General features: G+C 24.0%; 2 protein-coding genes across 8 annotated transcripts in view; one reads left to right on the top strand and one right to left on the bottom strand.

The window, feature by feature from the left end:
* Positions 1 to 275: 275 nt before the first annotated feature.
* Positions 276 to 14,873, top strand: part of LOC127278249 (CREB-regulated transcription coactivator 1-like) — a 35,069-nt gene continuing 20,471 nt past the window's right edge. For 3 of the 7 annotated variants that reach the window (XM_051299872.1, XM_051299908.1, XM_051299881.1), the window contains exons 1-2: positions 277 to 884; positions 4,353 to 4,595. In XM_051299872.1, the coding sequence (XP_051155829.1) occupies positions 771 to 884; positions 4,353 to 4,595 (357 nt within the window). In that variant the 5' untranslated portion in view covers positions 277 to 770. Of the gene's footprint in view, positions 885 to 4,352; positions 4,596 to 14,873 lie in introns of all 7 variants that reach the window. The other 4 variants (XM_051299900.1, XM_051299889.1, XM_051299864.1 and 1 more) reach the window with 3 other exon arrangements.
* On the bottom strand, positions 5,641 to 7,731 carry LOC127278420 (general odorant-binding protein 69a-like). The gene is made up of 6 exons (XM_051300150.1): positions 7,575 to 7,731; positions 6,825 to 6,909; positions 6,543 to 6,631; positions 6,178 to 6,280; positions 6,036 to 6,100; positions 5,641 to 5,963 (listed from the first exon to the last, which is right to left on the bottom strand). Exons 1-6 carry the CDS (start codon positions 7,632 to 7,634, stop codon positions 5,946 to 5,948), a joined length of 420 nt encoding a protein of 139 aa, XP_051156107.1. The 5' UTR covers positions 7,635 to 7,731; the 3' UTR covers positions 5,641 to 5,945.

Genomic DNA, 14,873 nt, shown 5'->3' with positions numbered 1-14,873 from the left:
GAAAATTACTAGCCGATCAGTGTTGGGCTGCTCCTCCGACGGAAAGGTTCTATTTTAAAGTCAGCTATTAATTCTACTTTTTTGAAATTATATACATTGAATTAATTAAAAAGAATTATTCGATAAAAACGGTAATAAATTATTACACGGAAATAAAATATTAATAAGTGAAAAATTTTCTTTTTTCCAACTATAGTTGGCAACAAGACTTGAAAAATTACTAATAAAATTTCTAGAACTGTTTTATCGGCCAAAAGTGTAGTGGTGGTGGTGGCTTCTTGAGGTTAGACATTTTAAGGCAGAGTGCGCGCGAAAGTAGAAGAGAGAAAATCGAGTCACCGCGAGTTCGATTCAACAGTGATAAAAGTTGCAAATGTGATAAGAAAAAATATTAACTTAAAATAGAAAGTAATGAGTATGCGACAACTTGATTTGATAATATATCCGCGATTTTAATTTCACGGGTAATTTAATGAGAACATTCATCTCTCGCCTGGTTGTAACCTCATCATCTCGCGGTCCATGTTTTGTTTTTATTTTGGAAGAAATAATTTGCGCGATGCGCGTGGCGCGCTGCGCCTCAATAATCTTGCGTATCAGTGATCTACTGTCCAGAAGTAGGTAGTGAATTCATTCTTGTTGAAGTTGAAAATTACTTAATTGGTGCGTGATCGGGTGCGGTACTATTGTTATTAATTTGTCGTGGCTGTGTTGTGTTCTTGACTTTGATAAATCGGTGTTGAAAAATTATTTAAAGTGTTCTGGCCATCATGGCGAACCCTCGGAAATTCAGTGAAAAGATCGCCCTGCTTAATCAGAAGCAGGCGGAGGAGACGGCCGCTTTCGAGGCGATTATGAGGGAGGTTTCCGATGTCACCAGCAGAGTAAGGATCATTTTTAATTATTCTATTGTTACCGGTTATATTATTCAAGCTGGTCATCGAAAGACCCGGACGTAAAATGTAAACAACGAGTTTACCCTCATCTATATATGCGAATGAACTGGCAAACACTAGATTATATTTATTCGATTAATTTTCATTGTTTTAGTATTTTTATGAAAAATTATAATTATTTTACAATATAAAGTTTCATGAAAATTTGATTACAAAGAAAATTATCGTTTGCCGGGAAGTGTTGTTCGCTGGGTTGGACTTGTTTTTATTGACATTCAACACCCAGTGGTGCTGCGTAATGCGGATACATTATTCAAAATTATGTATATGTCTATTAAGAAACCTAACCTTCAAAACTAAGATTATTCCTTTGATCTTCAACTTAACGTGTTTTTTTTTCTTTTAATGAAAGATATTTTTATAGTTGTCATTGTAGAAAAATGATATTTTGTTCTTAAAAACTTGATATAGAAAATTGTCAATGTTGATTTTGAAGAATGTTTATTTTTCATTTATTTACTCTATTGATTGATATTTTTATTGAATATTTGTTCTTTTTAATTCATAAGATGGGAAATTTTCGAGTGTTTACCGATTATAGACTTTTTGATCTCGTCCGCGACCTGGAGATTCTTTCTGAGTTTGTATACTCAACGTACACTTTATGACAATAACATTTTTTTTAGGCTTATTTTGGAATCGTTAACATCCTCCCTACAGGAGAGAGAAAATTCGAAAGTATAGTAATTTTAGTCGCGTAAATATTAACTAAAGAATGATCATTTATTTTTCGGAGCTGAGAGTTTAATCTGGTCAACATTACTGCAGATGAAATTCGACTCTTGGGGCGACCGGGTATTTTTAGAGGTGTGTGTAGCAACATTGAAATTGATTTTTTGGTTTTCGTCAGTTTCAATTAAAATTACGTGATAAAAAAATTTTTATATTGATAATTTCCGGAAATTTAAATTTTACCTTATTGTATAAAATGATAATTGTTTTTTTTTCTTTATTTATATTTTTTTTTTGGAAATTTCGGATGTAAATTGAAATATTAAATGTAAGGAAGGAAATCTAGTTTACCACGTGTGACGGGTCATTATCTCATGAAGATACGTCATTCTTTCAATCCTAGTTTTATTGATACTATGTAACTATAAAAAACAACTTTCAATACTTAAAAAAAAAAATTATCTGAAACTACATTTACATGATTTGGAAATAATATATTATTTTAAAAAATGAAATTATATTTTAATATATTTCAAAGTAAAAATAAATAATCGAAGTAAATATATAACAATTGTAATTTAATATTTATATAGTATTACATAACTTTTTGAAATATTTATTTAATTTTTTTAAATTATTTTTTTTTTATCAAAATAATATTTAAATTCGCTTTATAAACGTTTGACAAATTCGAGTGCTTCTCTTATATTTTTTTAGGAAACGAAATATGATAAGGCAAAATAATATAATTTTATCTCGTGTAATATTGTTGCAACTTGTTTTCTAAATTCCGCGTGTACTTGAAAAATAATAAAAGTCTCATGTAGATTCGTCGATTCGCAAAACTTTATAACAGTCACGTTTAAATGCAAAAAGCAATAATGTATTGCGATAACATAATTGCGTTTTAATAAAGTGTTGCAGTTATCTCAGTTTTTAGAAAGAATGTCACTAGACGTTATCGACAATTTATTTCATTAATAACAATAAGATTCATTATTTTAAAAATAAACATTTTTTCAAAGTCATTCAAAAAGATACTTTATCACTTTAGTATTAAAAAGATAAAAGGAAAAATAATAAAAATATAACAAAAATTAATAAAAAAAAATTAATTGATATAAATTAATTTGCTATAAAGGGATAATTTTTATCAATTCTTTATTTAAGGAAAATAAATTGATAATCAATTTCTATTTGATTTTTTTTTAAAGAAATCTGGAATAGAATCACATTTTTCTTTTGAATAATTCATGTTCAGTTTATTAAAGGCGGTATATATATATGTATATGTGTGTTATTGCATGTGGACACATCGACAAATGGAGTTGCATGTTTCTGGACAAGAGATAATCCGTCGGATGTTCAGTCGATACTAACAGTTGTGTATCTCATATTCCTCATGTTCACGTTGTTTATCTTTTGAATTTATTTCCGCAAATTCGAATTTATGTTTAACTACTCAAAAATTGTAATTCAAAGTATTCAATTTGAAAATTTTATCACAGAAAATTAATTTTTATCTAAATTAGGTCAAATTTGATATTTAAATATATTATTTTTAAAAAATTGTTTTTTTATTATATAAATAAGAATAAAATAGAACCTTTGCAAATTGAGAAAATTAAGAATGATCAATTATTGAATGCAATGAAGTATATCATTTGAAGTGAAACGAAATGGACCGATCATTGAACGGTTTAACGATGCGTTACTATATACCTATACATATATATATATTATTACCATTATTATTTTTCAATATATGAATAGCTTATTTCGTGCCATTCAATTGAAAACATATCTTTCTCGTTATTATAAAAGAAAAAAATGAATTTCCATTCACAATTTTCATTACATATATTTAATTAAAATTATCCCTTTGAATGCGAATCAATAAAATTGGACTGTCAATTTCAGCGAGTTATAAAATGAAGAACAGCAGTGAAGATTTTAATTTTAATATACCAATTTGATTTGAAATTGATTAATTTTATTTCAAATTGAATGGTAATTAAAAATTTCATAATTAAATAGTAAAAACCTTTTCAACTAATTTTAAAAATTAGTTAATAACTTTTTGCTATTTTTAATAATTTTTTTTTACCAATTTATTTTATTCAAAATTTTTGATCAATAATTGATCAATAAAAAAAATTTGTTAGAAATTAGTTTATAAATTGTTTTTATTTATTTATTCTTACGATTTTTTAAGATTATATATATAATATTTTTTCGTACATCTCTCTTTCTTTTTAAATAGATTGTTTTATTAACCAAAGTTTATTTTTCTGTTGAATAAAATAAACACAGAGTTAGTGGAGGCGAAAAGGGAATGTTATTGCCTCCTTTAACGAGAGTAGAGTGAAATTAGGAATTCTTTTTCGTTTTCCAAAGTTCTTTTTAGGTTCTTCAGAAACTTTTTTTACAAATTAGATTATGTGTGTTTCGATGATTTACTTTTTTATTTTTCTTTTTGCCACCAAAAAAAAGAAAATATTGAGAAAAATAATTATTCGTTTTTTGGATTTGAAGAATATACGAAGAAAAATAATCTCAATTTTTTTTTTATTGAAAAATATTTTTTTAGAAAAAAAAAAATATTATCTCTGGCAGATGATTTTTCTTCGCTTAATATAGATGTGTAATAATAATTGGATGTGATTTTGGTTGGCTCTCGTTGGTATAATATGACAAAAGGATGTTCTTTGATGAACTTCCCAGGTGGCATCGGCTAGCAGTTCTGTAGGCGCGAGTCCTACTGGTTCCGGAGTACCGGAAGCTCCTTTATCTGTGAAAAGTGCCGGGGCCAGTCCGCCACAATCAAGCAGCAAACACCTTCATATTAATTTGGGTAATCAATTCAGGCCCGGAGGTTCGCTGCCAAACGTTAACAACAATGTCGACATCAATGCAGCTAAAGATCCCTCCGGGACTTCCGCCGCTATTCATTCAATCGATCTTAAGGTACTGATTATTTGTTCAAAATCTGTACCACAAAAATGCTGTTCTTAGTTTCCAATGGTCTTTTCTTTTTATAATAAAAATTAAATTATCTCTATTTTTAAAATTACTATATATATAATTGATAATTAATAATAAATTTTATTTAATTAATAATAATAAATGTAATTTTTATTAGAATTACAAATTTTTTTATGATAAATGAAAAAATTACGATTTATTTAGAAAAAAAAAAATTTCTAATATATATAAATTTAATATACGAAATTTATTAAAACAAAAAATTATTTCTCGAAGAAAATCAATATTTATAAAGTTGATTAAGTAAATTTACATGCAAGCGCTAATTGAATAATGTATAGATAACCTTAATTAATATATACGTTCATAATCTATACGTTTATATATCATTGTGATTTAAGAATATTTTTCAAATTATTTCTAACACTATTTGGGATTTTCTATTTTAGTTGTTATTTTTTCAAACAATATTAATAAGTAGAGAAAAAAAAAATTTGTGTTCTACTTTTTTTTATTAAATACTAAAAAGAGGACAAAAATTGAAATTATGAATTAAAATTGTCTAATTATATATGTAATTTCAGTGAGATAAAATAATCATTATTTTCAATTCAGACCATTGGAAGAATTATAATTTTTGCATTCGTTATTAAATTATTTTTTTTTTTTTTTGTCTTTTTATGCACTAAGCATGGAAAATTCGATGCGGACACTTTATTTAGGCTTCTTTTCTTTGGTCATTGATGTTGTTATTATCGTTGAATTAAATTTAATTTTATGTAGTGGAAAAATGTCACACAAAAAAAATTAGCATGTTCTAGTAGTAATGAATCGCATGAGAAAAATATTTAAAACATTTTTTTTTAATTGTTTTATGCTTTCTTTTTTTTCTTATTCCTAATAGAAAGGCGTTATAGATTAGTTTAGATGTTGCTTTTAAAATTCTAATATATAATAAAATAATTTAATTCAGTCTATATAATTAGGAATATAAATTTTTCAATTTTATTTTTGTAATCACAACAAACCGAATTTAAAAATTCTTTATTAATTATTTACAATAAATAGGACATGTCATTCCTAAATTTACATATAAATTTGAATTAAAATTAAAAGTAAATAAATCCTTATTCAGTTTAACTAAAACTAAATTAATAAATCCTGATAAATAATGATTTAGTTTAATTAAGAATTTAAATTAAATAAATATGTTTAATTTACATTTTAACTAAATCTTCATCATTAATTGAATAATTCACTGAATATTCTATTCTCATTTTATTCCTTTTTTTTTATTTGAAAAGGAATATTCGTTGATTTTGATATTAATTCTTAAATCATGAACCAAATCTGCGAAAAAATAAATAAATTAATTAAAATTAATTTAGTATTTATATAGGAAATTAATTGTTTTACACTTACATCTGGTCGTTTTGCATATGCACATACGGCCATTTTATAAAATTTGTCACATGGGTCGGATCCCGCTGAAATTAAAAAAAATAAATATTAATTTAAAAAAATAATTATTTTATAGATTTAAAAATTAAAAATTGAGTTGTACCTGCATTACCACAGGCTCCAAATACATCTAAAGCAGCAGTTTGAATGTGTTCAGGCATTAAACTACTTAATAAATCTGCATCTACATTTCCATCTTCATCTGCCTGTTACATAAAAAAAAAATTTAGTTTTTATTAAAAAAGAAAAAACAAAACATAAATTAGAAAAATTTAATTAAAGATAAAAACACGGAAAAAATTTTTTTTTTATTTTATTCAAATCCACGATTACTTTCCTATTAATTATATCAAAGAAATATTTTTAAGTTTTTGATTTAAATAGGCAACTATCTGATTACATATAAAGATGAAGTAAAAAAAAAAAAAATTTTTTTCAGTGTTGATAAGAATTTATAAAGAATTTTACCAAACTGAAAGATTCGAATAAACAGTACATGTAGCACGATAAGCTGCGATCTTCTATAAATTTACCTTCACTAGCATCATCAATTACAGCTGTAAAAAATTCCAAATAATTATAACAATAACACATTAGTAATTGATTATTTTTTATTGATTTTTTTATAGTTGATTCATTTTATTATATTAAATTTGATTTAGTTTATTTATTTTTATCAAATATTATAAAATTAATTATTTTCACATTGATTTTTAATATTTCAATTGACAATATCAAAATTTTCTCTACCTTGTGATGTTCCATGTTCACTCATACACCTATTTTTATCACCTTGAACCATGTCCATCATATCTGGAGGGAGCCATTCTGGTATCTAGAATTAATTATATAATAGTTGAGATTTAAATGAATTTTTTTGTTAAAATGAGTTTGAAAATTTGAATTATTCAAAAAAATTTACTTTTTCCCCTTTAAAAAAATTTTTTTTCTTAATTAATTTTTTTAAATGTTTAAAAGTAAAGAATATATTATAGGAAATAAAACAATAAAGGGAAATATGAAGAAATAGTAAATTATAAGGGTTAAAAAAAATTAAAATATAAATAAATGAAAATTGAACAATAGAAAGGAATAAAATGAAAATGAAGTATGAAAAAAGAAACAAAAAATTAAACAAAATTATATAAACCGAAAAAATTTCAAACGTAAAAATTAACATAATGGAATAAGAAATAAAAGAAAGGGTAAAATAAAAATTAAAGAGTAAAGAATATCAATTTTGAAGAGTTTTTAATGAATAAAAATTTAGTGATAATTTCTATTAAATTATTTTACAACGAATTAATTAATCAAATATTTGTTAATTATAATTATTAAAAATATTTATTATTAATTAATGTTAATTGGTATTAAATATTAATTAATATGAAATATTTAAAAATTTAATAAATTTTAATTAATTTTTTTTAGTCACAAATAATTAATTAATTAATTAGTATAATAATTAGGAGTAAAATAATAATAATTGAATGAAAATACCTTTCCAAATGCGATTTGCACTAAAATGCAAAATACAATTGTAGATCCAAATCCTTTCATTTTTGATACGAGTTTTGTATTGAATGATCCAGTGGCTTAATGAAAAATGTATTTTGAAAAAAAAAATCGTAAGGTTATATAAAGACATTGGAACGGGATGTGGGCGTAAGAGTAACGAAGGGTTAATGACATACTCCTTGTAACATAAAGATCGTGTCCGTGTTTATAATTCATCACATAATTCAATGTTTAATTTTCACAAGTAATTACGGAAGTACTCATGCAATATACACAATCATCGAACATGTGACCTTGAGTGCATCCTGTTAATACATCATCAGGAGCTGTGAAAAATAAATTACATGACTCTGGACGAATCATTTTCTTAATATTATTTCGTTTTTCTTCCTTATGATTTTGTGTCGCAAAAAATTTTTCAATAGCAGAGTGTGTTGTTTCGAAGATAGAAAACGAGAGAGTTATTTAAAAAATGACGTTATTATTTTCAATTTTTTTTTTTTAATATGGAAATCTCTTTCCGAATTTGAATTTAAAAATCTTATATAAGATATGGTAAAAATTTTTAATTATTTTTTTTTTTAATTTTGTTATTTCCGTTTGTCATTAGTATATAAGAATTAATTCGTTTTTAATCATCAAATTTTTTTTTGGAAACAATTTCTATTAGACTGTGAAATACTAAATAAAAGGGAAATGAAATATTGTGTATCTTCTTTGTAATTATATATAATTTGATATTTCGAACAAAATTTTTTACTACTTGTCATTTGATTAAAAAAATATTATCTTATTGACATTGAAAGTAGAGCTAAATAGCTGTTTGCTACTTTAAAGAAATATTATTAAAAAAAATTCACTATATTTTTTAGAAAAATCTTTTTAAATTTGATTTATCGAACTATTTAAATATAAAACTCATTTTAATAATTTTTATTCTGAATCGTTATCAAATTTTTAAATTTCACTTTCAATAATTAATATTTAAAACTTGAAGGTTTCAACACAAAGAAGGTAATAATAAAACGTTTAAATAAATTGCAGTAAAAATTAATTATTCATTCTTTGTAGAATAAATTCTTTATCGTCATAATTAAAAATGTGTTTAGACAAGAAAAGAAATGTAGAATCGTTAATTTTTGAAATCCTAATATTTACTTTGAATTTGTCTTTAAAGATAAGGATTATTATACCATATAAATATTAGGGAGATGGTAATAAATTATAATGTGCTTTTAATTCACAATTTTTTTTTTATTTATCATGAAAATTGAAAATTTTTTAAATTAGAAAAAAAATATTTAACAATGATTTATTAAAACATTTCTATATAGTAAAATGATAATAAGGAGAATAAGGATCTCAGTGAAAATCGAGTTTTAATTTAATTTTATTATTATTCGTATATAGCTTCATTGGAAATCAGTCTGCGTGCCAAAACTATAAATTTTGCCAGGAAGTGAGTGGAATTTTTGTTTCGTTTACCATTTCAAACAAATGTGATTAGAAATTCCAAGAAACTGCGGAAAATTTTTTTTTGTTTTTTATTATAAAACAAATCTTTCTAAAATTTTTATACTGGAATTAAAATGATGACTGACAAAATAATACTTTCTTTAAAAAAAGTAAGATAGTTTAATGTCTTGTAAGATTAAATTTTTTTATTGTTTTTTTAAATATTATTTCTATTTTTCGTTTTTTGAAATTTTTATGATGGGGGTGGAGGGTGGAAAAATAGTCTTTTGACCCTGATCTAGAGTGCATTTCTCTGTCGGATTTAAGATTGATACGCGACCTTGGCTCTTGAAGCAAACGCTATATACTATTCTAATAGCACCGTTATCATTGTAGCGCCGCAGTCTGTCCTTTAAATTAATTCATTTCCGTCGCGCACGAGCCTATACGGTATATTCAATAGCCAAGAGAGAGAGAGAGAGAGTTCACCTTCTATACAATCTTTATATTTAACATATAGCTGAAGACAATTTGTCTTCATTGTACTTTGAACTCTCTCAAAATTACATTCTTTCGTCTTCCATTCCTTAGCATTTAACACCGCAAATTAAAAAAAATTATAAAATTTTTAATTAATCTTGAGCTTTTACAAAACCCAATTTTTTTTTTTATTACATTACAATCTAAAAAAATATAATTTGTTGAGAAAAATTATAATTTATGGAAAAAATAATGTTTACATAAAAATTCTATTTTTGTAAATAAAATAATTATCGCATATAAAAAATAATTTTATAAAAGATAATAAATAATTTTTATATAATAAATATTTTATTATAAAAATAGAATTTTAAGATAAATTAGATATTAAATTTAGATATGAAATTTAAAAATAATCCCACTCGCTGAGATTCATAGTGAAGATATTGTATTACTGGTTACGTGATACAAGTTTATGATACACATTTACAAGCGTTTTCTTTGCCAACTTGTGCGCATACCGTTTAGCATTACAATTGTTTCGTTATTCCATTGAAATTTAAGAAACAATACTTTACCCGCAAGATGGCAATTTACTATCATATATGGCAATGATTATAACATATTTTTTTTCCTTGTCATTCATATATATACTTTTGTTCCTCTTATAAAATGGAATTTTCAATAAATTTTTTTCAATTTATCTCATTTTTTATAAACTCAAATGGTTTATAAAAATTAATATTCAATAATAATTAATAGTTATTTAATTAAAATTTAATATAATTTTTTCATTTAGAATTTCATTTAGAAATTTCATTTAGAAATTAGAATTATATTTTCTATATTAGGGTTGCGGTTACAAAACAATTTTTTTTTTGTCCAAATTGCTTTTCTCATAAATTGATAAAATATTATATAATTTATTATAATAAATATGATGTATATTGATATATTACCATTGTATAAATTGAGTAAAAACTTTACCATATCGTTCATTATGCGTATATATATCATTCACTTAGATCGAAAACAGCTTTCATTCCATTACTCGTCCTTGCTTGAAAATCGATTACCGACCAAGTAAAACCCTGAAACTAATGCTCTCTCTCTCTAAATGCCTTTTTCCTCGGGCCATTATTTTAAGAATCTTTCTATATATAAAAAAAAGTCTTATAAAATGGTCCATCAGAGATGATGAAATAAAATCATTATCAATCTTCTTAAAGAAATAAATATTTCTTAAAATTATTATATACATTTAAATAAATAATATTCTTATTTAAATAATTTATATAAATATAAATACGATATAATATAAATATTAATTATTTAAAAAATAATATTAATATTTCATTTAAATATTAAATTAAATTTGTTTATTATTTCAAAAAATACAGTCGTTATTTTTTTTACGTTATGTTTCCAGCTATTTCAGTAGTAGTGCAATAACTTGTCTGCGTCTGACCAGAGCATTCCGTTTCCACTTAAGCGCAAGGTGCTTTGGATGAGCATTTTCAAGTGGTAACAGAATGTCATGGTTAGACACACGGCGGGTGAGTTTCAGTAGAAAAAGACATGTATTTCATTTTTTATTTTTAATACATTTTTTTGTAAACATTTTCAATAATTTTATTTTTTATTAATTATTATTGGATTAATAAAAAATAATTTATTATTTATTCATTTTCTAAATAATTCTTTATTTACTCTTCCTGGAATTTTATATAATTATATATTTATTACTATCTCTCTGCATTAAGGCTCAAAAAAAATTATAATTATAAATAAATTATTATAATTAATTGATAATTAATTTTTATTAAAAATTATTATTTTTTAAAATTATTTTAATTAATTATTATTGGAGAATAGAATAATTTTTTAATTATTCCACGAACGGAAAAAAAAAATTCACCTGAAACAGTGATAAGTTTCACTGGAACAGCGATATATTTCACGAAAGTTTTCGCTATTCTAGAGAAACATATCGCTGTTTCAGATGAAGATTTTTTTCCGTGCTTAACGAAAATTCTTATATTTATATAATTATCAGTGTATAGAGAATATTCATTAGTCCAGGTTTTCATTATTTTATCGAGGTTCAACTAAACGAGGTTTTGACTGTATAGTATATTTTTTTTGTTTGTTATAATTGTTGAAATTGTTATTATTATTAATTTACAATTAATTTTCGACATAATTACACCATCGATAAAGTATAAATTTATTAAAAGGGGGTTTATAATAATATATATAGGTATTCGTGGCGCGCGGGTTCAGGGCAAAAAACAAAGCGGCCACTGAACACGTGCTTCGACTCGTGTGCTTGCATAGCAAGTATTGATCGCGAACCGCGCGCGGTGGTTTTGTGTATATAGAAGGGTACTCGCTTGTTCATTTCCATTCCGTTCGCGAATAACGTTGTTGTGATGGCTACACGCAGGAGTCCTCCTCTCTCTCTCTTTCTCTCTTGATAACACACTCTGCAAATTATTTTTTTTTGCATAAAAAAAAAATATGAAAAAATTTTGCAGTTCAAAATCCTCTTTTTTAATTACAAAAAATTGAATTTTTCTCTCGTTAATTATTATATTTTCAATAATTAAATTTTATATTATAAGGAAAAACGCCGTATATATATTTATTTCAACAAATCAATTTTCACTCGGTGTCGATATAGGAAATCTGTTTGAAATTCAATAAATTAATGAAGCAGACGAATTTTGCTATATATTTGTTGTATATAGTTATGCTTCATAGAGGTGATACATCCATTTTTTGTTCGCATTAATTATAAATATATTCACTCGATAACAGCAATAAATTTTTGAGTTTATAATTTATGTATATTGGTATAATTTTTTGATCACAATGAAAATTTGTGAAATTAGTAATTATTTTTAAATAGTCACCTTTCATATTGTACTATTTTTTCTTTTTGTTATAATTTTATTTAAAAACAAACAAAAAAAAATTTCGGAATTTTTATAATTTTATTTTTGTTATAAAAATTTTTTTAATATAACAATATTTTCTCATTATTTTGATAAAAATGAGAGATGCATTGTCAAGATCGAGATCGGAAATAATTAACTCCCTCGCGAAGTAATATCCCTTCTATAATTATTACATTAATTTTACAAATGTTGGAATATGTTATATGGAAATACATTTGTCAAACCTTTTTTAAATAAATAATTAAAAGTATTTGTTAATTAAACAAAAAAATTGTCAATTTTCACTGTTTATTTTATTTACCAAAAAAAATTCTATTGAAAAAAGAAAATTTATTCATTAAAAAAAAATAAATTGGATCTTTTCTTTTTCTATTAAAAAAAAAGAAAATTTATTCGTTTTATTTGGGTATATAAATTATTTTATAAATTCTCTCAATATATGAAAACCGTTTCATTATATTCCTTGACAAATGAATAAAATATATATTTTGATATACGGATGTTGGAAAATTCAGAAAAGAAAAATTGTGAAAGAGAAATATATATATATATATATATAAAGGTGTGTATAAAGAATTGAGAAAAAATGGGAATGAAGGAGATTATTGAAGATTTTGTGTATGTGTGTGTGTGTGATATGAACGATTGGGGGTGAGTATTGGGAAGTAGGTCGTCGCTGTAGTTTCCGCGTAGGTGGAGCAAAAGTTGGTTCGAGTGTGGAAAAGGTGCTTGTCGATCGGTTCCCGACCTCTCCAACTTGTTCCGCGTTCCTTGCCATTCACTTGGCTCTCTTTCATTCCACTGCACTGCCCCGTTCATGAGAGAGCAGGACGCGCCCTGGACTTTCCGTATACATATATATATATAAAAAAGTGAATAATACAATTTCACACGTGCGAGGGCTAAACAATGACACGCTATTTTTTTTTCCAAACCCCTTTACTTCACCCTCTCCATATATTTATTATATTTCTTTCAGAAATTTTTGTAAATTCGCAAAAAAAATTGATAATTTTTTTATTTTTAATTTTCCACATGAGATTTTTTCGCAATTTTTTTTTTTTTTTAAAGAAATTTTACTGAAATTTGGAATTGAAATTTTATCATTCCAGTGAAGTAGGAATTTATTATTTCTTTTCGAAGACAAATTCACAAATTTTCTTTTTTCCAAAATATTATTAGCAGTAGATTTTGCTGAATTTTTTTTACATGTAAAATAATTATTTTTTTATTTATTTATTTGATTATTATTAGAAATAATAATAAAAGTTAAGTTAGCTAATAATAATATTTTTTTTTTATTAGTTAATTATTCGAAAATTGAATTTTCGAGTTTTGAAATTAAAATTTATGATGCAGGAATAAAATAATATTTTTCATATATTATAAAGCAGTTTATATTTAATAGAAATTCTGTACATCCTTTCTATAAAATATTAAAAATACCTTTTTAAAAATTGTTTTAGTGCAATAATGTCGCCAATAATTTATGAAATATAAGAAATTTATTTTCAAGATATATTGAAAATATTTAAAATAATATTTCTTATAAAATACTATTATTATTTATTTTTGTGCATAAAAATTAAAAACTTTGTTTGTTTACTTTTTTTTAATTAATTAATTAACTAAATAAATATTTTAAAAAAAAATTATCGCTTGCGTGAAAAATGCTTTATACGCATTTGGATTAAAGAAAACGACACCATAAATCTCTAATCTGAACGCTAAAGAATCTTATGAATGTTGGAAGCTGGGAAATCTCGTCTTCTCTTGAGAGGAGAGATCTGCCGACAATGTTTGTAAACAAGCGGATTAGCCGCAGGAAAGAGTTCTAGGTTCATGGTCGTTCAGTGATAATAATTTTTCGTTTTATATACCGTATATATTTTGTAATAAAAAAATATGTGGTGTATTTATTCGATAATAATATGTACTTTCGATAACAATTGTAATGAATATTAATGAATTATATATATATATATATATATATATTGTATACACATAAGCTATATACACACACACATATATATATATTTATTTATGATGTCACTTTAGATTGATAATAGCAGTTTGTAAAAAAAAAAAATTTTTTTTTCTAAAAATTAACTAGATATGATTAAAATGATTTCCTCTTAATTTAAATTATTCTGAATAGTAAATTTATAAACTGATAGCAGTTAAAATTTTTAATTAATTAATTACAATTTATTTATGACATTTAAATTTATATTCAATTGTATTTATATATATCTTAATTTATTATCTATTTTCATTTTTTTTTAATATATATCTATTTTTATTTTCTTTATATTATTATCTATTTTTATTTTTTATTAGAATTATTTAATATTATATATGTTTTAATTTTTGAAAACATAAAATA

Source organism: Leptopilina boulardi, unplaced genomic scaffold (assembly GCF_019393585.1).
Source record: "Leptopilina boulardi isolate dan_hultmark-lab unplaced genomic scaffold, ZJU_Lbou_2.1 LbouV2_112, whole genome shotgun sequence".
Lineage (NCBI taxonomy): Eukaryota > Metazoa > Arthropoda > Insecta > Hymenoptera > Figitidae > Leptopilina > Leptopilina boulardi.
The sequence above is the reverse complement of the archived record's forward strand: the minus strand, read 5'-3'. Positions and strand labels throughout refer to the sequence as shown.